The sequence below is a fragment of the Balaenoptera physalus genome, assembly GCF_965194825.1.
Source record: "Balaenoptera physalus genome assembly, chromosome: 2".
In the NCBI taxonomy this organism is placed as follows: Eukaryota; Metazoa; Chordata; class Mammalia; order Artiodactyla; family Balaenopteridae; genus Balaenoptera; species Balaenoptera physalus.
In genome coordinates, this window is record NC_138883.1 from 63,771,520 (window position 1) to 63,796,026 (window position 24,507).

General features: G+C 36.3%; 1 protein-coding gene across 2 annotated transcripts in view; it reads left to right on the plus strand.

The window, feature by feature from the left end:
* Positions 1–16,152, plus strand: part of LOC309656078 (uncharacterized protein) — a 44,528-nt gene extending 28,376 nt beyond the window's left edge. The window contains exons 7-8 of one of the 2 annotated variants that reach the window (XM_082452246.1): positions 5,730–5,831; positions 16,051–16,152. In XM_082452246.1, coding sequence (XP_082308372.1) covers positions 5,730–5,826 — 97 coding nt within the window. In that variant the 3' untranslated portion in view covers positions 5,827–5,831; positions 16,051–16,152. Of the gene's footprint in view, positions 1–5,729; positions 14,706–16,050 lie in introns of those variants that run through there. The other variant, XM_082452245.1, reaches the window with a different exon arrangement.
* Positions 16,153–24,507: the final 8,355 nt, after the last annotated feature.

Sequence of the window (24,507 nt, forward strand, 5' to 3'; positions counted from 1 at the left end):
ACTAGAGTCCAGGGTGGGATTACATGAGGCTGGCAAAGTAAATGGATGCCAGATCAGGAAGGGTATGGTATGCCAAGGAGATCCCATCTTACGCTGAGTCACGGTGAGCCATTCAAAGGTTTTAAGCAGCATACTGATATGGTCAGAATAAAACTATAGAAACATGATTCTGGAGACATTATCTATGATGATTAAAAACAACAGGCAAGAGGATACCGTTGTCAGAAAGCCACTGTGGTGGTCCAGTGAATCCAATGAGAATGAACTAAGATAGCATCTCTGGGGCTGGAGGGAAAAGAAAAGAGTCAGAGGTATTTAGGAGGCCTTGGCACTTTGTTGGGGGAGTACATAGACCCAGAGTGAATAGAATTTTTTAAATTACATTTCTAAAGATGCATAAGAAAATCAATGAGGCATTACAGCAAATTTACTAAGTCAAAAGATAATAGCAAGAAATCTAATAAGTGGAATCTCATACTATCAGCATAAGAAAATGGTTAAATACTAAGTATATGGCCAAAAAAAGAACACTGGGAAGCAAAACTTAAGAAAACAGCTAGAAAAGGAACCTACCAAGAGTGAGAAACACACACACACACAAGATAAACAATATTATTAGCCGTTGAAGAGAAGGATTTGGTTGAGACATAAAGTTTCAAACATTTTTCATGTAAATGAATAAGAATCTAGCCAGGAGAACAGACAAACAAAACAAAACAAAAAACACCCTTAAGGGTTTCACTGGGGAGGTGTTAGCACAGTAGCAGTTTTCTGCTTTTAAGAGGAACTCATTTCCTGGATACAATGTTAATTATACAGGCCTTGGAACTTGGGCTGCTGTTAACTTCCCTAGACTTGTCCAGATGCCTTAAGCAACTCAACCATTTTAGGCTGCAGTTCACCCAGTTGTAAAATAAGTTAATTCATATTTTCAAACCATGAGTTTCACAGGAGTATTATGTACATTAACTGAATGATAGATATCTTGAGATACACACATGAAAAAGCACGTAAATAGAATTGGAAATTGATTTTAGTCTTTTTATCTAAAGAAGTGTCCCAAGAAAACTGATAGATATAATAATCATAACTGTATCAAGCAATTGTATCAGTGCTCATTTCTAAGAGAGTCGAATTTCACATTGCTTTTTGTCAACAACTATGATCATCATCTGGTTGTTAAATTGTCTAAAACTTACTGATTTTCTCAAATTTCTGCTTTCTTTGAGGAAGATGAGGAAAAGAAAAACATGCCCAAGATAAGCTCCTAGGAATAAATTCAACATGGATTAATGAAAATGTAATTCTGTAGACTAAGAAGAAAAAAAAAATGTATGGAAAACCTCACCTAAATCTAATGGAAGGAAAATATCACAAACTAAGGAATCAATCCTTAACTAGGCTCTGTTAAGACACTTCGATACTGACCTAAATCAAGACAGACTCCCAGACCAGGAAGGTAATATATATTTAAATCCTGAGCCCTCAAGGAACATTTTCAGAAAAAAAAAAACACTAAAATTTATTAACACATATTTTAGGCACAGTGTGTCACCTGTGCACAGTGTGTTATTGATCCTGTCAACAACCCAGTGAAGTAAGAGCTATTAACAGATGAGTAACAGATGAGTAAACTGAGTTTTAGTGAAGGTAAGAAACTTTCCAAAGTTGTTCATCTAGTAGATGGCAGAGCCAAGATTCAACCCTATTTTCTATCTGAACTCCAAAGCCTATGCTCTTTTGTTATGCTGCCTCTATATTTTACATTTCACGGCCTAATATTAATGACAAAATCTACAGATTCTAATGGAGAGAAGCCTCTTCATTTTGCCTTTGGATTCCTCATCAACATGCTTGAGTAATTGTCAAACGTATGAGCTACAGCCGTGATGTATAAATCTGTTGGGCCTTCAACCCAAGAGGAAAAATGACAACTAGGTCATAGTTCAAAATTTGTGGCTTTTGAATAAAAGAGAAGCACAATATGGCTTTTACATTTTTATTGTTGTTGCTTGATACTATGAATATAACATCCTAGATGGTAATTATTAATGTGATTCTATTTTCACATTGAAAGTTACCTACATATAAAGTAGGTTCAGTCTCTTCCTTTTTTCCCCCCATTTACTAAATTGTACATACATAATAAAATAATACTTGAGCTTTTCAAAATCAACTGGAAACATGGAAAATATGCTAAGATTTTGGCTTACAGGCAGAAAGGGCAGCTAGTAGAGAGAGACTATACATGATTTCCTTAAAACAATGACTCAGTTTTTGGACTCCAACTTTGTTTATTTTTCCTTGCCAAACAGACATCATTATTTAGGTCAAACTGTAAGGTGCAAATAACAAGAGCCATTCTTTCTGTTGGAAGATGAAGGATAGACTTTTAGAGTTAGAGGACACCTTAGGATAAACTAGTCTAACTCCATTTTCTTAGAAAAAGAAAAATTATATTTGGAGCTTCTATGCAAAGTGGGAAAAAGCAACTTCCTTAAAATATATCTGTGTTCTGGCAACATGAGACCCACAATTTATGGGATAAAATGAAACTTGAAAAGTACATTAGTTTGTTGTTGAGACATTGGAAACTTTCTGTATTGCTGGTAGGAATAAAAAATGGTGTAGCTGCTTTGCAAAAGTTTTGCTAGTTTCTTAAAATGTTAAACATAGAGTTACCATATGACCTGTAATTCCACTCCTAGATACCTATCCAAGAGAAAGGGAAATATACAGCCAACATAAAAACTTGTACTATGAACAAATATTCACAGAACATTATTTATGATAGCCAAAAAGTAGGATAGGGGCAACAAATACCCGCCAACTGATGAATAGAACTAATTTATTAAGAATAAAAAGAAATGAAATATTCATCCATGCTACAACATGGATGAATCTTTAAACCATATGCTAAGTGAAAGGAGCCAGTCACAAAAGATCACATGTTGTATGATTCTATTTTTTTTAAACCACAGCGTTTCTTTTTTTTTAATATTTATTTTATTTATTTATTTTATTCATTTGGTTGCACCGGGTCTTTGTTGCAGCAGGAGTGCTCCTTAGTTGCAGCATGCGTGTGGGATCTAGTTTCCTGACCAGGGATCGAACCCGGGCCCCCTGCATTGGGAGCGCAGAGTCTTAACCACTGCACCACCAGGGAAGTCCCTGTATGATTCCATTTATGTGAAGTGTCCAGAACAGGCAAATCTATAGGGACAGAAAGTACATTAGTGGTTATTTAGGACTGAGAGTGGGGCAGAGGGAGGATGGGAAGTGACTACTAACACGTACAAGGTTTCTTTTAGGGGTGATAAAAATAGTCTAGAATTAGATCGTGGCGACAGTTGCACAACTCTGTGAATATACTAAGAACTGTTTAATTATACACTTTAAATGGTTGAAACCATATATTGTATGGTATGTGAATTACGTCTCAATAAAACTGTTTTTTTAAAAAACAAGGAAATGAGGTAGAAACAAAAAAAAGTACCTTAGGTTGTAAACAATCTGTGGCTTTATCCTGTAACAGTTGGGTAATTATTTAGCACAGCAGTGTTGATATTATTAAATTATAAAGTGAGAGAACTACCTGTACTTAGTTTAACCAGTACATGCTTGACTTTCAGAAGGCAAATAATTGTATGAAAAATTGTCTTAATCTCAGTAGGCTCATTAGGAGGAATGAGATAATTTTAGTACTATCACCTACTGTTTCATATATATGTGGACAGAAAGTTATAAGTCTGAAAACACTGTAAACCAGTGGTCTTCTATTCCTCCTCTCATGCAAGTCCACTGAGGTTCCTGGATGGATATCCAGAATTTTCATAGCTTTCATACATTTTTTAGCACTAAAGATGACTCGTACATTTATAATTGTAGACCTGAAACAAGATCTTTTGAACGTGTCTGGCTGACCAAGTTCTAAAAGAGAGCAAATTTTCCAAAAACCAATGAGCAGCAGGCCTAAAAGCAGTGGAATATGCTGTCCTTTTTTCTCTGTATTTTATGAGTTTGCTGGGAAACTGATCATAGGTACTGGGACTTGTAAATGCATGCATACTCAAAACTGAAGGATCCGAGTGACTTGTGTGAGAAAGAGGTGGCACTGATAAAATATATCTTTGATTATGGCAAAAGGACTACAATTTTTGCAGGTAAAACAATTTGTAGAAACCAATTTGTAGGGCTCTATTAAGATACACATTTAGAATTTCTAACTAGTTCTTCTATGTACTACATCTGATGTTAATATTGGTATCAAACCATACAGTTTTATTGAGGTACAATCAACATACAATAAGTTGCAATAAGTTTAGTAACTATACCATGACATAAGCATACACCTTTGAAACCATTACCACAATCAAGATGATAGACATTTCCATCCCCTCTAGAGATTTCTCTCCCTGTCATCCATCCCTCTCTTGACCTCTGCCCCAGGCAAACACTGATCTGATTTCTGTCATGATAGATCAGTTTGCTTTATATCAATGGAATCATACGGCATACACTTTCTTGGTCAAACTTTTCTCATTCAGCATAAGGATTTGAATATCCATCCATGTTGTTGTATGTGTCAATAGTTTGTTCCTTTTTATTGATGAATAATGTTCCATGGTATGGATATACTACCATTCACCATTTCATGGACTTCAGGTTGTTTCCAGTTTGTGCAATTACAAATAAAGCTGCTATAAACATTTGTGTATAAGTTTTTGTGCGATTATATGCTTTCATTTCTCTTGGGTAAAAACCTAGGACTGGAATGGCTGGGTCATATGAGAGATATAAGTTTAAATTTTTAAGTAACTGACAAACCGCTTTCCAAAGTAGATGTATCATTTTGTATTGCAAACAGCAGTGTATGAAAGTTCCAGTTCTTCTACCAACACTTAGTATAGCCAGTCTTTTTCATTTTAAGCATTCCAATGGGTATATAGAAGTATCGAATTTTGCTTTTAATTTTCATTTCCCTAATGATTAATGATGTTGAGCATCTTTTCACATGCTTATTTGCCATCTGTATATTTTGGGGGAAGAAATGTCTGTTCAAATATTTTGCCCATTTTAAAACTGGGTTGTCTTATTATTGAGTTGTAAGAGTTTTTAAATATATTCTGAATACAAATTCTTTTTAGGATATGTTTTGCAAATAATTCTCCCAGTCTATGGCTTGACTTCATTTTCTCAGTGGTGTCTTTTAAAGAGCAAAAGTCTTTAATAATGTCTACTTTATCAATTTTTTCTTTATAGCTTGTGTTTTTTGTGGTCCTTCCCATATAAGAAATCTTTGTCTAACCCAGTCACTAAGATTTTCTCCTATTTTTTTGGTAGAAGTTTTACACTTTTAGCTCATACATATGTATGTGGCATAAGGTAAAGAACTAGTTTGGTTTTTTTCCTGAATATGGATATTCAATTATTCAACACCATTTTTGAGAAGATTATTCCTTCTTCCACTGGATTGCTTTGAAAACTTTGTCAAAAGTCATTTAGCCGTATAATGTGTGTCTATTTCTGGACTCTATTCTGTTCTCTTAGTCTATTCTTCCATTTTTATGCCAATACCACACTATCTTGATTACTATAGCTTTATAATAAGTCTTGACATAAGGCATTGTAAAACTTCCAACTTTGTTTTTCTTTCAAAATTGTTTTGGCTATTTTAGGTCCTTTACGTTTCCATGTAAATTTCAGAATCCACTTGTAAATTTCCACAGAAACGCATGCTGGGCTTTTCATTGTGATTGCATTGACTCTAGAGATCAATTCGGAGAGGATAAACATCTTAACAATACTGAATCTTCTCACCCATGAAGAAGGTATATCTTTCCGTTTACTTAGGTCTCCTTTAATTTCTCTCAGCAATATTTTATAGTTTTCAGAGTACAGATTTTGTAATTCTTTTGTTAAATTTATTCCTGAGCATTTCATATTTTTAATATTTTCAATTAATGGTATTTAAAATCTTTTCAATTTCTGATTCTTGCTAGTATATAGAAATACAGTTGATTTTTGTATATTGACCTGTATTCTGCAATCTTGCTAAATTCATTTATTAGTTCTAGTATGTTTCTTGTTGATTTCTTTAGAAAAACAATTTTATTTCTTTTCTTCCAATCTATACGCTTTTATTTCTTTTATTTGCCTTATTGCAGTAGCTATGATTTTCAGTAAAATGTTGAACCTAAGTGGTAAGAACAAATCTCTTTGTCTTGTTTCTGGTCTTGAGGGAAAATCATTGTCTTTCACCTTGAAGTATGATATTAGCTATAGGTTTTCTGTGCATGTCCTTTATTAGTTAAATAAAGTTCCTCTCTATCCCTAGTTTGCTGAGAATTTTATCATGCGTGGATACTGAATTTTGTCAAATTATTTTTCTGCATTTATTGAGACAATTACATGATTCTTCTTTTTAAGTCTGTAAAAATTGTGAACTTCATTGTTTGATTTTCAAATGTTAAACTAATTTCATATCCCTGGGATAAACCTTATTCGGTCATGATGTTTTACCATTTTTATAAATTATTGGGTTTGATTTGCTAGCATTTTTGAATCCATGTTCACAAGGGATATTGGTGTGTAGATTGTAGTTGTTGTTTCCTTGAAATGTCTTTGTCTGATCTGGTTGTTAGGCTAATGCTTGCCTCTGACAATTTCTACCTTCAAATTGTGTGTTTAGACCACTTACATTTACTATAACTATTGACAGGATTGAATTTAAATTTACCACTTTTCTAGTTGTTTTCTATTTGTCTCATCTGTTCTTTGCTTTTTCCCTTGTCCTACCTTCTTTTGGATTAATTAGAATACTTTCAGTGATTTTATTTTATCTTTATCTGCTAATTAGCAATAGATCTTTGGGTTTTTTAGTGATTGCTCTAGAGTTCACAGTATACATCTTTAACGCATCACAGGCTACCTTACATAATATCATAGTAATTCCTGGGACTTACCTGGCGGTCCAGTGGTTAAGACTCTGTGTCCTCAATGGAGGGGGCACGGGTTCGATCCCTGCTTGGGGAACTAAGATCCGGCATTCCACACGGCGTGGCCAAAAAAAAAAAGTATACCAATTCCTGTATAGTATAAAGATTGTATAACCATATACTTCCTTTTGTCCCCTCCCAGCCTTTGTGCTATATACTAGCCATATATATTCCCTTTGTCATATATAAACCATATGCTTCCCTCTGTCCCCGCCCAGCCTTTGTGCTATTGCTGTCATACATATTTAGTTCCATATAGATCACACGATATGTTGCTGTTGTTGTTGCTTTAATCAGACCATTATTTCAAAAATATTTTAAAAGAAAAAGACTTTTATATTTACCCACACATTTACCATTTCTAGAGCTCTTCAATTCTTTGTGTAGATCCACATTTCCAACTGGTTATAATTTTCCTTGTGCCTAAAGAACTACCTTTTCCATTTCTTCAACTGGACTGCTGACAATGAATTATCTAAGCTTTTACATATCTGAAAATGTCTTTATTTTGACTTCATTTTTGAAAGATTTTTGTTGGATTCAGAATTCTACATTGACAGTTCTGTCTTTCAGTACTTTAAAGATGTTGCTTTATTACTCTGCTTTGCACTGCTTCTGTCATTCTTACCTTTGTTTCTCTGTAATTGTATCTTGTTTCTCTGGCTGCTTTTTTTTTTTTTTTTTTTTTGCTATTAAAGTATTCTTTTATTTTCATTTTAAATTAATTTGATTAGGAATCAGCACTAATCTCTGGCTGCTTTTAATATTCTCTTTGTGTAACTGGTCCTCAGCAATTTCATTTTGATGAGCATTGGTGTGTTATATTTTATGTTCCTTTGACTTGGGATTTATTGAGCTTCTTGGATCTGTGAGCTTATACTTTTCACCAAATTTGGGGAAATTTTGGTCATTATTTTGTCAAATATTTATTTCATCCCTCCATCTTTCTCCTCCCCTTTAGAGACTCTAACTACATATGTGTTGGGCTGCATGACATCCCTCAGTTCAATGATGCTTTACTCTTTTTTTCCCCCAGTCTTTTATCTTTCTGCACTTGATTTTGAATAATTTCTATTGCTATGTCTTCATAGCAATAGTTTACTAAACCTTGGACTTCCCTGGTGGTCCAGTGGGTAAGAATCTGTGCTCCCAATGCAGGGTCCCGGGTTTGATCCCTGGTCGGGGAACTATATTCCACATGCATGCCACAACTGAGAGCCTGCATGCTGCAACTAAAGATCCCGCATGCCGCAACTAAACAAGACGCAACAAAGATCCTGCATGTCGCAACTAAGACCCGGCGCAGCCTAAACAAATAAATAAATATTAAAAATATATATATAGTTTACTAATATTTTCTTCAGCAGTGTCCAGTCTGCTGTTAGTCCCATCCAGAGTGTTGTTCATTTTAGACGTTGTTGTTGTTTATCTCTAGAAGTTTGATTTAGGTCTTTTTTATATTTTACATACCTCTTCTTATCACGCTTGTACTTCCCTCTACCTTTTTGAAGGTATGGAGTATACTCATAATAGATGTTTCAATATCCCTAACTAATTTAACTAATTCTATCATCTGTGTCATTTCTGGGACTGTTTCTATTGACTGATTTTTTTCCTCATTACAGATTGTATTTTCCTGCTTTTTTTGAATACCTTCTAATTTTTGACTAGATGCCATTGTGTTGGAGTTTTGTGGAATACAAAGGAATGCAAAGGAATGTAAAGGAATTTTACATATTTAGGGTTTTTTTTCTGGGATGCAGCTACATTACTTGAAAACAATTTGACCCTTTCGAAGCTTACTTTTAAGCTTTGTTGGGCAGGTCCAGAACAGCCTTTAATATAGGGCTTATTTGGCCCAACTACTGAGGCAATAACCTTCTGAAGACTCTATTCGATGCACTACATGTTAGGAGGTCTTTCCACTCTATCTGATTGGAACACAAATTATTCCTGGCCTGTGTGACTCCAAGTTGCGTCCCGTTTATTCTTTTCCAATGATTCTTTCTCCAGCCATGGTAGTTTTCTCACATGCATGTACTGACCGGTACTCAGCTGAAGATCCAGGATCTTCTTCTGTGCAGCTCTTTCCTCTGGTTTTCACCATCCAAATCTGATGCCTTCACCTCCCAGATCTTCAAATTCTGTTTCCTCAACTCAAAGGGGTAGCTGATCTCTGTTTGGGTTCCTTCTCCTTATGCTGCAGCCTGCAAAATCTCCTGCAGCTAGGGGCAATCATAGGACTCAGCTTGTTTATTTCCTTCCTGAGAAATCACTGTCCTGCACTGCCTGCTATCTGCTACCTGAAAAATATTACTTCACACATTTTGTTCAGTTTTAAAATTTTTTTAGGTGGGAGACTAGTTCTGGTCCCTGTTATGCCATCCATACTGATAACAGAAGTGATACCATAAATTTTTTATTTCCTAATATTTTCTTAATTCAATAAACAATCCACATTAAAAAATTTCTGAATCATTTCACAAGATGGAGGAAGCTAAAAACGTGGGAAGCAGAGAAAAAACAAAAAAAGCCTAAAACGAACAACTGAGAAATGAGAAAAACAATCATGACACTTTGCCAAAATATAGTACCAGCTTAAGCAGCTTAGGTAACACCTCAAAGGCTTTTAGAAAACACATCAAAAACTCTTTTAGTCATTTATTATATCTTGATTTTACAGCTTCAAGTATTAAACACATTCTAGGTCTAGCAGCGTTTTAAAAACCCACCGTACAACTGCAATTTTGCTCATAGGTAAAATTTGACAAATTAGCTTAATTATGGAAGCCATTGAGCATAAAACTTAATTTTCAAGTAGTCACTTGTTACTATAATGAAGCCAAAAACAAGCAGAATCATTTTCCAGCACAAGTCACAGAATGACAGGGCAGAGACAGCAACTCAGAAGAAATTATTTTAAAAGAAAAATTTCAAAATGAAATAATAAATACATTTTTCCCTGTGAGATTTTTAAAAAAATCACCTCAGATGGGTTATCCCACATTTTCCAAACAGAAAAATGATCACCTCTAGGTTGACAAAAAGCATGGAAAGCTTCAAACACAGTTTTCATATGGGGTGGTGCAACCAAAGAGGGACTATCACACAGTGACCTCTCCAGTAGGCATTCCTAGATCGTAATCACCTAAAAGCTGTATGGTCAGCATTCCTGACAAATGGATGAAAGGAGCCCACAAGGCTACTGATAAAAGTAGAAATGCTACTATAGTCATAAGGGTGTCAATGGGCCAGGGATGTGGTTATTACCCTCCACTAACTGACCAGGAATAAAACATCTTCTGCTCCTTTTTGAGGTTCCTAATGATCCCCACCTCTTGGATTTCACACCTTTGTGTAATTTCTTCCCATTTTGGGTGGACTGGACCTAGTGTCTTGTGTCTAATGAATAGAATATGGCAAAAGTGATGTCCTATCTGAGATTACATTACAATACACTGTGACTTCCATCTTCCTCTCTTTCTTGATCTCTTACTTACTCATTCTGATGAAGGAGACTGCCATGCTGTGAACTGCCCAGTGGATAGGTCTAGGTGGCAAAGAACAGAGGGCAGCCTCCAGTCAACATGAAGTGAGGAACTGAGACCATCAGTGCAACACCCTGAGAGGAACTAAATCCTCCCAACCTCCTCCTGAGTGAAATAGAAGTGGATCCAGGTCTAGTCAAGCATTAAGAAGACTGTAACAACAGCCAACACCCTGACTGCAGCCTTGCCAGAGTTCCAGAGTCAGAAGACCCAACTAAGCCATACCCAGCTTCCTAACCCATAAACTCTGTGAGGTATACTTAAAACAGCTATTATAAATATACTCCATACCTTCAAAAAGGTAGAGGAAAGTACAAGCATGATAAGAAGAGGTATGTAAAATATAAAACAGACCCAAATCAAACTTCTAGAGGTAAACAACAACAACAACGTCTAAAATGAACAACACTCTGGATGCGTTTGACAGCAGACCAGACACTGCTGAAGAAAAGCTCAGTAAACTTGAAGATACAGCAACTGAAATTATTCAAAATGAAATGAATCTGTGAGATAAATGTTTATTGCTTCAAGCCACTAAGTGGTAATTTGTTGTGCAGCAATAGATAAAACTAATACAGATTCCATTTGATAAATGTTAACTTACCCTTAGCTCAAATCTCACTCAAAGAAGAAATTAATATTCATCTGAGATTTATTCCTTACCCAGTTAAGGTAGTTATTGCCCAGAAAAATCTTAGAAACTTGCCTAGAGATTGTGTCATGACCTCACTTCTAAGTTTAGAAATTAATCTTAAAGAACTGTAGTTTTGGGGCTTCCCTGGTGGCGCAGTGGTTGAGAGTCCACCTGCCAATGCAGGGGACACGGGTTCAAGCCCTGGCCTGGGAAGATCCCACATGCCGCGGAGCAGCTGGGCCCGTGAGCCACAATTACTGAGCCTGCGTGTCTGGAGCCTGTGCTCCGCAACAAGAGGGGCCGCGATAGTGAGAGGCCTGCGCACCACGGTGAAGAGTGGCCCCCGCTTGCCACAACTAGAGAAAGCCCTCGCACTGAAACGAAGGCCCAACACAGCCATAAATAAATAAATAAATAAATATTTTTTAAAAAAAGAACTGTAGTTTCCAGTCACACTTTTCCGTTAAAAAATCATGAGGCTTTTGGACTTCCCTGGTGGCCCAACAGGTAAGACTCCACGCTCCCAATTCAGGGGGCCCAGGTTCAATCCCTGGTCAGGGAACTAGATCCCTCATGCATGCTGCAACTAAGAGTTCACATGCCTCAACTAAGAGCCCTCATGCCGCAGCTCAGCCCGCATGCTGCAACAAAGAGCCCGCGAGGTGCAACTAAGGCCCAGCGTAACCAAAATAAATTAAAAATAAATATTTTTAAAAATCATGAGGTTTTATTTTTACAAGCCATAAGTATCTAATTAGCTCTCCACTATTCTGAAAAATAGTATACTCCTAACTCTGTAGTAACTATCTTCAATTCTGGAAATAAGTACTCTGCAGTAGAAATTATCAGAGCTGTGGATTTTAATAGACCTATGTATTTAATTAAACCATTCTGTGAAAGCTCAACTGGAGAACAGACAATTCATCTGACAGTTTTCATAAATAGTTAATTTAAGAAATTATTCTCAGGCTTCCCTGGTGGCACAGTGATTAAGAATCCACCTGCTAATGCAGGGGACACGGGTTCGAGCCCTGGTCTGGGAATATCCCACATGCTGTGGAGCAACTAAGCCCGTGTGCCACAACTACTGAGCCTGTGCTCTAGAGCCTGCGAGCCACAACTACTGAGCCCACGTGCCACAACTACTGAAGCCTGCGTGCCTAGAGCCCGTGCTCTGCAACAAGAGAAGCCACCACAATGAGAAGTCTGTGCACTGCAACAAAGAGTAGCCCCCGCTCGCCACAACTAGAGAAAGCCTGCGCACAGCAATGAAGACCCAACGCAGTCCAAAAAAAAAATATATATATATATATATATATATATATATAAAAGAAATTATTCTCAAGCTGGTGGGTACATAGATGTTTCATTAGTCATTGTTTTAAAAATCTTTATGTTTTATATGCTCTTTGGTGTATATATTTCATAATAAAAATGAGTTTAAAAAAATCTGCCTTTTTCTGATATTAAAGACTTTGGCTAAAAGTTCAAGTTTAAAGGGTACACATGGTAGTCATCTGGAAAAAGATAGGGCTTTCTAAGCTTCCATTACGTTTAACATATTTTAATTAATTCTCCTAAAATTATGTAAGTTATCAAGTTACCAAAGATCAGTTACTCAGGTGCCCCGGAGTTAATTGATCCTCTAATTTGGGATGATAAAGGGTGAAAAACAAAAGTTAAATAGAAGCCCACAAAATCAGAAAAAGAGAAATTACTACTGCAGTTACCTCCTTTTTCATCCTCTATAGGCTTAAACACCTGCCCACATGGACTGATGCTCTGCCCTTTCTCAAATGTTCAGTCAGAACCCCAAAGGCTAACTATGACACTGGTATTATGAACCCCTCTATGCCTTTATTAGTCACCTGCATTTTAACTATTACTACTAATATCCAACTACATCATTCATTGAGAACCAGTAATGCGTGCTACCACTTTATTTTTTTTTGTGCTACCACTTTAAGGTTTGGAATTAGATTAAACATGCAACTCTGTTGAAAAATCTGGTTTGTTTTATAACTGGATGCCTTTAGAACTTTTGTTTATAGTACTTTTATAAATTAAGGCCATTTTTTAATTCTTTTAAAATTATGTCTATTTTTCATTCATTCAGCAAATATTTGTAAGCCTTTTACTGCAGATCTGGAACTGTTCAAGATAGGAATGCAGCAGTGAACAAGACAGACAAGCTCACAGTCTTTATATTCTACTTGGGGGAGGGGTAGGAGTGGTGAGTGCTAGACAAGCAAAATAAATCACTAGTTGAAATTTTGCTTCACATAATATTTTTCAATAATATATGACCTATTGTTATTCCAGGATTACTATATATATACATATATATATTACTATGTACTTCTTAATACAGGTTTGTAATAAAGCCACAATATACTTTGTCCCCTTTCCTAAGTGTGTCTTAGGTTAAACCACACACATATGACACCTATATATCATACAATCAACATCTTAAATAATAGTCTTGAAATTTCTCAATGATAGGTTGCACTGCACTAAAAATTGAGATATATATACACTTAATGCCATAGGCATTAAAACAGGAAGGGATTAACCCTCATGATGCATGTACTCAAATCAAGTTAATGCCACTTGGTTTTCTTTTTCTCTTTTTTTTAATAAAAATTACATAGTTTACAATTAAATACAAAAAAAAAAAAAAAACCCTAACTTTGCGTAGACCTGATCTTTCAGTTCATGAATATTTAATGAAATTATTAAATAATGAATAATGAATTTGTTATCTTTGAAGGGGAGAAGATTCAGGTAAGAAAGACCCATACTGTCCACTTGTAGTAGACTGCTTAGTATTGCACAGAAGGCATTAAGCACAAGCAAACTGGAGAGGAAAAGAACCGCCCCAAACTTTTCTCCTCTTTGATCTACGTATTGTAGCTCACGTGACAAGGGTGTGATACCACCTTAAACACAAACTTACCCTTCTCCGCCCAAACACCAAGCTGGCAGGGTAGAATGGATAGAGCATTGTGTCTTTTTCCTGGTATGACATATCAAGAAGGAAAATCTCTGTTATACAATTTCTGCATCTTCAAAACAAATCAAGTTTTCAAAGAAGGGAATTGTCACCCCTAGAAAAGTTTTACCCATCAGCATAGGAAGTCCTCACATGTTGTTGGTAGGAGTGTCATAAAAGCCTTAAAATGTTTAAATAGGTAACTAAGCAGTTCAATTTCTAGGAACTTAAGAAAATAACCTGATATTTACAAAATGATTTCCGTATGGTAGTTAACAACGGTGTTGTTTATGTTTAAAAATTGGAAACAAACTAAATGTCTAATAGCAGCGATTAAGTATAGACCATCCATATTCTGGAATTGACAATCAGATATAGAAGACTATTTCAGGATGTAAGTAAATATTCACAATATATTGCTAGGTTAAAAAAATGTTACAGAGTGTTACATAGATAAGATCCCTGTTGTATGTGTGTGTGTTGGTGGCTGTATGTAAATGAAATGTCGAAATGTGTATGCCAAAATGTTAAAAGTGATTATCTCAGGGGTGGGTATTTTTTTCTTTCTTTCTGCTTTTCTGTGTTTTTCAAACTTTTAAGAATGAAAAGCTGGTATTCTTTTTGTCATCAAAGAAAAGAATAGTAATTTTTTTCAAACGAGGTTCTACTTTGCTAAAATCCCACCATTCTCATTTGGAATTATTCTCTCCTGTCATCACTTTCTGAGTGTCTATTTATTGCCTGTACCTTTTTAATATCATCTGTCAATGTTGGATATTTATCATAGTTTCAAAGTTATAGGATTATGAGTTCTAATTTATCTCACCGTATCTATTTAACAAGTGTTTGCTAAATTAAATTGAATACACTTATAAGGATAACTCTGTGACAGAGTTGCAAGCTGGAACTGTGCCTAATGGGGACTTGGGAGTGGGTTATGAATTAATATTATGCCAAATGCTAGTAGCAAAGCCACAGGCATGATATATTTGTTTGCAAAGCAATATTATGAAGATGCAATGCTGCAGGCCAGGAAGAGATAGAAAATGTTCCAGAAAGGAGTGTGGACACTGGGAAGCCAACTGAGTATGAAAGCGTTGGGGCTCTACTCAAGTACAAGAAGAAATGTACTTGCCATGAGGGTCAAAGAAGCCTTTCTTGCCCTGTTTACACCCCTCCCTCAGAAGGCATCTTAAGAAACCGGGAAGCCTTTATTTCTTTTTTGCTCCTTCCTCCCTCCCTTCCTCCCCTCCCCTCCCCTCCTTTCCTCCCTCCCTCCCTCCCTTCCTTCCTTCCTTCTTTTATCTTTTTTCAGTTATTTGCTTTCTTAGGCAACTGTATAGTGAGAAAATTTTTTCTTTCCCCCTAGCCCAAAGGTTTTAAGGTCTCAAGCATGTGAGTGAGTGAGTGCTTGCTCTCTGGGAGAGTACAGCTCCAGGAAATCAAGACCAAGCACAACCCGTATGCACCTGAGGTGGTGATGGAGCTGGGTTCCCTACTCTTGGGAAATTAATATTAAAACGCCCCTCTACAAGTGGAATTACTAAAAAGATAAGACGATCTGTGGTTTAGGGGAGAACAAGAGTAGTGAGAGTTACAGGTACGCATAACAGAGGGCTATGTGATGGTCCACAGCCCCAGCAGAGACATTTGGGGCACGATCAACAGACAACTTTCATCAAAAAGCAGACAGCTACAACTTTAGGGGGCCAATGCATTGGCAGTGATAAGAGCAGCTACTTCCATTAAGGGAACATAGAAACTGAAAGCTGCAAATTACACTTCTTCTATTCAGTGCTTTGATTTCCAGCAAGTCACGTGTTTATCAGATTTCTCTTTATTTAAAAACTGGGTAAATACTTCTTTCCTACCTTACAGGTGCCTCCTGAAATACAGTCAACACGAAGCTGTGTTTCAGCTACTTTTGTTTTTTAAGAATAATCCCAAATCAGCATTTTTCATCAACCACATTGGACCAGATTGAGAGAGAAAGACAAACGTGTTCCAGTTGCTTTGTTCCCCTTTATGACCAAGCAGGAAGTTTCAGAGCAAACCTCCACCTCTCAGGAAGTGTACGTCAAACTGAGTATTGACATCCTGTTTAATATAGTCTTAAATTTTTCCCTCAATTCTAGATACTCACTATTTGAATTAAAATGTTCGCCTAATCTGTCCTGAAGTTATGTTTCCTTTGACTTTCAAAAGACTATGTATATCTGTCCTAATCATAAATGGAATATCTCTATGACTAATAATGATAAAAGTTAAAGTTTTTCTTAGTATTAAGTGCTATAGTTATAACTCTATTTATAGCCCTGTTCCCTACCCCTTATTCATTTGATCTCTCAAGTAGGTTCTTATTAACCACGTTCTGAGTCATTAGTTATGCAGCTTCTACACTAAAAACAAGCAAATAAAACCTTCAATGGAGCAACCTGGGGCTTCCCTCCAGGACATACAATGTAATATTGGAGTGAGAGAGGTAACAGGACAGTGATTCTGGATCTTCTAGAAACTGGCTGTATGATTTTGGCTAAGTCCCTTAACTTTTCTGGCTTCAGTTTTCTCACCTGAAAATGTGAGGGACGGGTTAAATTTTTTGTACATCCTGTGAGATTGCACTATGGGGAAGTGGAAATCTTTATCTCAGATACTGTAAAGTCATACTTCTTAAATTTAAAAAAAATTGATAAACCATAATGGAAAAGAATATTAAAAAACAATGTACATATATGTATAACTGACTCACTTTGCTGCACAGCAGTAATTAACACAACATTGTAAATCAACTATACTTCAATTTAAAAATTTTTTAAAAAACATATTCTAAGTGTAAGCCTCAGGATAAATATGGTTTTATCTTCCTAGATGTATTTATTAGGATTCATTATGATTGCAAGTAATAGAAATCCAAATGGATCTTTTTTAGATAGGAAGATGGATTTATTATAAAGGCATAGAAGGCTCTTGCAAACCAAAGGACGGGAATTCAGCTGCACATAAGGAGCCAGGAATGTCCAAAGGACTCTCCCTCTCCTGTGTCTCCTGCTTTTTGTACATCTACTTCATACCACCTTTTCTCTGTAGACCAGGTTCTTCTGCTACCCTTGACTACACAATGGAAAACAGGACACTCTGGAAAGCTCTTGAATTCACAAGGTATAGGCACATGAAGAGAGACAGCTCCCAGTCCAAATGCCATTTTTTCAGGAAAAGGCTCTAATTCCCTCATTAGGATAGATGCCCACCCCTGGACTAATCAACTGCCATCTAGGTTTGGGACCACTTAGACTGAACATAACAGCTTTCACCACAATCCTGAGCGGGGGGAGGAGGGAAATTTCTAGAAAGGGGATATAAGTAGAAAATTGAAAAGATGCTCACATACTAAAATACTACTTTACACAATAGAATTTTTATTTTGAAATAATTATAGATTCACGGGAAGTTGAAAAATCAGTACAGAGTTTCCACCCAGTTTCCCCCAATGGTAGCATCTTACATAACTGTAGTATAATATCAAAACCAGGAAACTGATTGCACATTGGTGCAATCCACAGACTTCGCCACTCAGACTCAGATGTCACCACTTTTACATGCATTCATTTGTATGTGTGTATAAAAAAATCTACGAGACTTTATCACATCTTTGTAGATTTGTATAACTACCACCATAATCAAGATACAGAACTATTCCCTCACCACAGAGATCCTGTGCATAAAAGCACAGTTCAATGAATTTTCATGAAGTAAATGGACCCATGTAATCCAATTCAAGAAACAAAATCACCATCACCTCAGAAGACCTCATTATACTCCTTTTGAGTTACTACCATCCCTTAAGAGTGAATCACATATCATGTACTCTTTTGTATCTGGCTTTTTTTGCTGAACATTATGTTCGTGGCGTTCATCTATGTTTTGTGTTACTATAGTTCACTCATTCTTCCATGAAGCTACATTTTTTTTTACAATTTTCTTAGGATATATGATGTACAATAAACTGTACATTTTAAGTGTATAATTTGATGAGTTTTGACATATGTACATACCTGTGGCAATACCACAATCAAGATAATGAACATACGTATTCTGGCAAAATAGTCCATGAATTTTTAAAGCTAAAAATGGGACTTGATAAAGATGAACATCTTAGGGCTACCCTGGTTTCCAGATCTTTTGTGGAAAGTTGAGATAGTAATATTTACTTTTCTCTATTGTTAGGAGGACTTTAATGAGAAAGATTTGTATTACATACATTCTATCAAAAAACAAATCTAGCTTCACAAGACCATAAAACTAAATAATTATTCTAAACCGCCTCCTAGAGTGGTTCTGTGAAGTAATGTTATCTATGACTGCCAGAGACAAATGAGAAATTCCGACGTGAGAGCAAAACCAAAATTTACACACAAACACACACACCCATGCACACATGTGTGAAAGAACTAACTGGACCAAATTTCTGGATTAACCGAAAGGTCAAAATCCCAAACTGTAGGTATAAAAATGCTGTTTAGAATGATATAGACCAAAGAGGATTTGTTAATTTTGTATACATATAAAATTTAAATAGCACTATTCTTTTCTTAAATGTGTACAATGTTTATGTAGCTGTTATAATGAATGGTTTTTCACATTCATTCACATATCCTCAAAACTTCTTGGTAACCTTACTTAACTGACTTGGCCCATTTTGTGGAGGGGATATAAAGAACTCAGACTAAAGTTTAAGAGCAAGTCAAATGGGTAAACATGGAACTTAGTTCTTCATTTCTCTTCATTGCTTAAGTCATGAAGAACTATCTCTTCAGCTTCAGACCACTTTTGTTCTCCAGAGACGATAAACACCAAACATCTGTAAAGAAGATGTACTAAATTAAGTAAGTGAAAATCTTTATACATCCTCTTTTGTTCTGTTCTCTTCATACAGATGATCTGAAAGGTAATGTTTTCATTTATACAAACGTTTACTGAACTCCTCCTGCCCCAGGTACTGGGGATATAAAGACAAATAGCACAAAGTTCTATGCTCAGAGAGTTTATGCTCTAATAAACACATCTACCTAGCATTATAAGAGAATAGTCTTTGCATTTTAATTAAAAACATGGTGCTATAAATGCCAGAGGTTTTTAAAGTTTTTCCTTGCTGAAATATGAAATATGTTATAAAAACTAAGAAAAACAAGTTGAAAAATCTAAAAAAATGCAAAGACATCTCAATATCTAAAGAATTGAGGATTTTTTCTCTATATTTTTTTTCATAAAAATATAATTATTAGAAATGTCTATGGCCTCTCATTACACAAGTGTCTCTCTCTCTCTCTCTCTGTATGCAAGTTATTAATGCTGCCCTTAGCAGCTAGAGAGAGAGTTTGCTAACATAGACAAATTTTAATTAAACCAATAATTTGGATGGTACTACCAAGTTTTTAATCATTTAACAAATATCAATTGGAAGTCTACCATGAGCAAGTTTTCCCAAGAGGAGAATAACCATTTCCAAAAATCTTTCTCATTTGACATTTAAAAGTCAGTTTTTAAATTAGTCTTTGTTCAATATCTATGTATTCTTATATTGTGGAAACAGACTAAATTTATAACCTCCACAAATGTTTAAGAGCACCAGTACCCAAACCAGGCATGCACCTAATTGCACCTATCCCACTAAAAGTCTTTCACCAGATTATTTATTAAAAATCATCAAAATTGTAGATTATGCTTCTGTTGCCGTATTTTCTTGATTAATGGTATGAGTATAAACTATTCACATGTAAAAATAAGGATTTTTTAGCCTGGAAAGTGATAAATTGTGATAAAAACCTATTCACTGTTGGCTGTGTTGGTTATATATTGGTAAGTCTCTTGCCAGTATGTACTTGATCAAAGATCTCTACGCTTCAGAACAAAAAGGTTCCTATTGCTCCTCTAGTCACCTTCTAACTTCTTTGTAGACTTGTAAGGAAGCTAAGTAAATACACAATTAAATTGAAAATAATGAAATTTATTTATTTTGTACTTAATCATCGATACAGCCTCCACATATACCATCTACCCCGTTCCTCTCACATGATGAAACTACTCTTTGTGTTCCTTACTATTAGTCTCTGAGGAGTTGAACGTGCCTCACAACCCAGCCTGGACCAAGAGGGTTTCCAGATGAGGCCATTCCTGCTGTACATCATCACAATGATTCACAGTTGAGGAACTGTAAGGAAGAAGAGAGGGATCAAAAGACTGTAAAGTCAGAACAAGACAATTTTCAGCAAGGGAAGGAAAATATAGTCTGCATACTGTATTCTGGCAAACTTAATATTAGTACCAGGAAAAAGTCTAGAATGTATTTTCATAGGTGATTTGAGAGCACTTAAGGAGAAGATGTTGATCACTGGCAGCCAGCCTGAGTTTACCAAAAATAACTTAAGCTACACTAACTTTATTTCTTTTTCAGGTAATATTGGTATATTGGTAGATTGGTAGTCAAGGAAAATGCTATATGAAGAGCATAAAACATTGAACTCCTTGTGGACAAGATGAAAAACTGTGGCTCAGATTATAACGCAGTTAGATCTTGTTTGAAGGACTTAGGCCCAAGAAAGCAGATAAATGTTCTCTTGGACGAGTCCTTCAGTTATGCTGCAAGGCTCTGTTACGGGCTCCATCACACTTAACTTTTTTATTAATGATTTGGATAGGAACTCACATGTAATTAAGTGTGTAGATCACATGTAGTTAAGGATTATTAATTTGTTCATTGACATTAAAGAGTTATTTGATAAACCTAATTGTAAAAGCCAGTATTTTAGTTAAAAATCAACTTTACAGTTATAGCTCAGGTAAACATGTCCTTCAGTAGTATTTGGAAAGACAGCAATTTAATAGACTACAATCATGGGCTTCGTTAATTAAAATTCAGTGCTTAGAACCAGAGGAATATTGGCCCTACCTATTCTTGCTTGATCAGGCCACACCACATTTTCAAATAAACATTGATAAAACAAAGTTTTCCACAGGAGTCCAACCAAGATAATAGAATTTGGAACTATATCCTATTAAGCTGCTGAAGAAATGGTTTTGTTTGGGGGAGAGGGGGTCAATATATCTTCAAGTATCTGAAGGAGAGTTATGTGGCAGATATTAAACTTAATATTTGTGACTTCAGAAGACAAAGCCTGGGTCAATGCACAAAACATAGGCAAAGTTAGCTCAATATAAGAACTTTCTAGCCATTAGGATGTGGGCTACTTTGGGGGGTGTGGTAGACTAATGGCCCTCAAAGATGTCCATATGTTAATCCCTGGAACCCCTGCATATGTTGCCATACATGGCAGAAGAGACTTTGCAGATATGATTAATTTAAGCAGATTATTCTGGATTTTCCAGATAAGCCTGGTGTAATCACAATGGTCCTTAAAAGATGAAAGAGGGAGGCAGAAAAATCAAAGAAGATGTGATGATGGAAGCAGAGGGCCAGAGACAAAGGAAGATGTGAAGATGCTATGTTTCTAGCTTTGAAGATGGAGGAAGGGGCCATGAGCCAAAGAATGCAGGCAGCCTCCAGACACGGGAAAAGGCAAGGAAGCAGGTTCTACCCTAGAGCCTCTGGAGGGAACTCAGCCCTGCCAACACTTTGATTTTGGCCCAGTGAAACTCATTTTGGACTTCTGACCTCCAGAACCGTAGGACTGTATTTTTGTGTTGTTTAAACCACTAAATTCATGGTAATTTGTTACAGTGACAAGAGGAAACTAATGCAGGGGGTAATGAGTTTCCATCATCACAGGTACAGCAGTAGAGCTGGATTTTTTTTGTTCTGGGGAGTTGAGATTTGTGAAAAGGACTGAACTAGAATGATCCATAAAGTCTTTTCCATCTGGATTGAGCTCTCTTTTTTCATTTTTTGAATATTTTCCCACGACTTAAACTATAACCTCTCCATGAGTAACACCCACATTCATAGCTCTAGTCCTAATTTCTCTTGATTTCTAACCCCACATATCTCATTTGCTGACATTTTCATTTGGATATCCTGAAATCCCTTTAAATCCAATATGCCTCCAGAAAGAAAAGATGCAGGGATTGAGAGTTAGAATGCAGAGAGGTAAATGTGGTCTTTCCTTGAAGGAGGAACAATAAAGCTAACTTGTCTTCCATAAATGAAAAAAATTGAGCAGAATCCACGATGAAGAATTCTGATGGCAGAATTTCAAGTGCTTTTATGCAGCAAACTATATAGAGGCTTTTTAACCTCAAAGGGAATAAAGTTAAAGATTTTTCCCCCTTAAGTTATACTTCTTTAAAAATTATTAAAATATTATGTCCTTAACAGAAACAATAGACTAAATAATATCTGGACCTGATATGCGTGCCTCTAGCCATCTCTCTCAAGGCTGAGCCTGGTGAAATGGTGATAGTTGATAAGCATGAGTTACAACTGCGGCGAGCCATGTACTATAGTGGCTTAGAGCATAGGCTCTGAGGTCTGCCTGAAATAGAGTCACAGCTCTAATATTTATTGGGTGAGTAACCTTGGACAAGCTGATTAACCTCCTTTGCCTCAGTTTCTTCTATAAAATGCAGATAAATAGATTACTTCATAGGATTGTTATAAAAATTACAAGAGATAATACAAATAAAGTGCTTAGAACACTGATGGCACATACCAAGTGCCCAATAAACATCAGATTTTTTAAAAAGGAAGACAACTGTGGAAAGCTGTTGACATCAACCCAAAGGGAGATTCTAGTTTCCAGGTGGCATTCGTTTGCATACAAGATTTAATACAAGGATACATTGGCTTTTTCCCATGGCAGCCTGACTCATCTTGGTCCCTAATTGCTGCCCTGGTAAGGCATCATTTTTGGTGTGCTAATTTCCTGGCTCATTTTGGTACTGACTTGATGTCAACATTCTCCCTGACATCCCAGTGACTAATGCTGAGCATACCACAACTCCCTTCTGGTTCCTACCCTACCTGCTCTACTTTGGTAACTTGACCCACCTGTTCTTCAGGGCTTTCAGGAATGCACCACTCCAGTAGCTCTCTACTGCCTTCACCTTTCATCCATTCTAATAGCTGCAACATTCCAGCTCTGGCTTCAACTCCAAAAGAACCTTTGATGGTTTTGGCAAGTTGTTATTAAAAAGAGTTGAGGACTTCCCTGGTGGTGCAGTGGTTAAGAATCCACCTGCCAATGCAGGGTACAGGGGTTCAATCCCTGGTCTGGGAAGATCCCACATGCCACGGAGCAACTAAGCCCATGCGCCACAACTACTGAGCCTGCGCTCTAGAGCCCATGAGCCACAAATACTGAGCCCGCATGCCACAGCTACTGAAGCCCGCGCGCCTAGAGCCCATGCTCCGCAAAGAGAGAAGCCACCGCAATGAGAAGCCTGTGCACCGCAACGAACAAAGAGTAGCTCCCGCTCGCTGCAACTAGAGAAAGCCCATGCGCAGCAACAAAGACCCGAGGCAGCCAAAAATAAATAAATAAATAAATTTATTTTTAAAAAAAGAATCCCTTTATTAAAAAAAAAAGTTGAAATTGAGTGAGGAAAGGGCTTTGAATATGTGTTTGTGTGTCTCTATGTCTTATTGAATAAGATATCCAACATATGTCATTAGTAATTAAGTAGGTCATACTTTAGGACTATTATTTTTTTAAATAGATATGATAGAAAAAATTGGCTAGGTTATAGACTAATCTATATTCTCTTATCCAAATCAGAGAATATGCTAGCCAGTAAGCCCACACAACCATAAAACAGGCACCACCATCCACTTGGTGGCACCTGAATTGTAAATGTCATGGCTCACAGAAAATAATAAATTTTCATAAGGTTGGCCTTACCAAAATTAAAGTTATAGAACATGATGACAAAAAACCATTTTAAAGTGGTGTGCAGTGACCAATACAATGATGTAGAGAAAAGGAAAAGTGTCAATGTTGATTATAAAGATAAAAAATAGAAATAAGTGGTTCTGGGAATAAATGGCTACAGTGTAAGTTTCAACACAAATTTGTTGAAAATTTAATATTTATATAGCACTTTACAATATACTTTTTATATACTCTACCTCATTTATTTCTTGTAACAGTATGATAACGTTGATGCTATTCTTATTCTTATTTTAAAGAGGACGAAATTAAGGCGGGGAGAGGTTAGGTGATTTGCCCAAGTCCGCAATTTAAAAAGAGGCAGAACCGGGACTCAACTACATTTGCCCTGATTCCAAGTTCTTGACTTTTCCCGTTATTATCACGCTGCCTTACTCGTACATGAACTACATTTACATGTGTTGAAGAACTTAACTATCTAAATAATCTTTTAAAA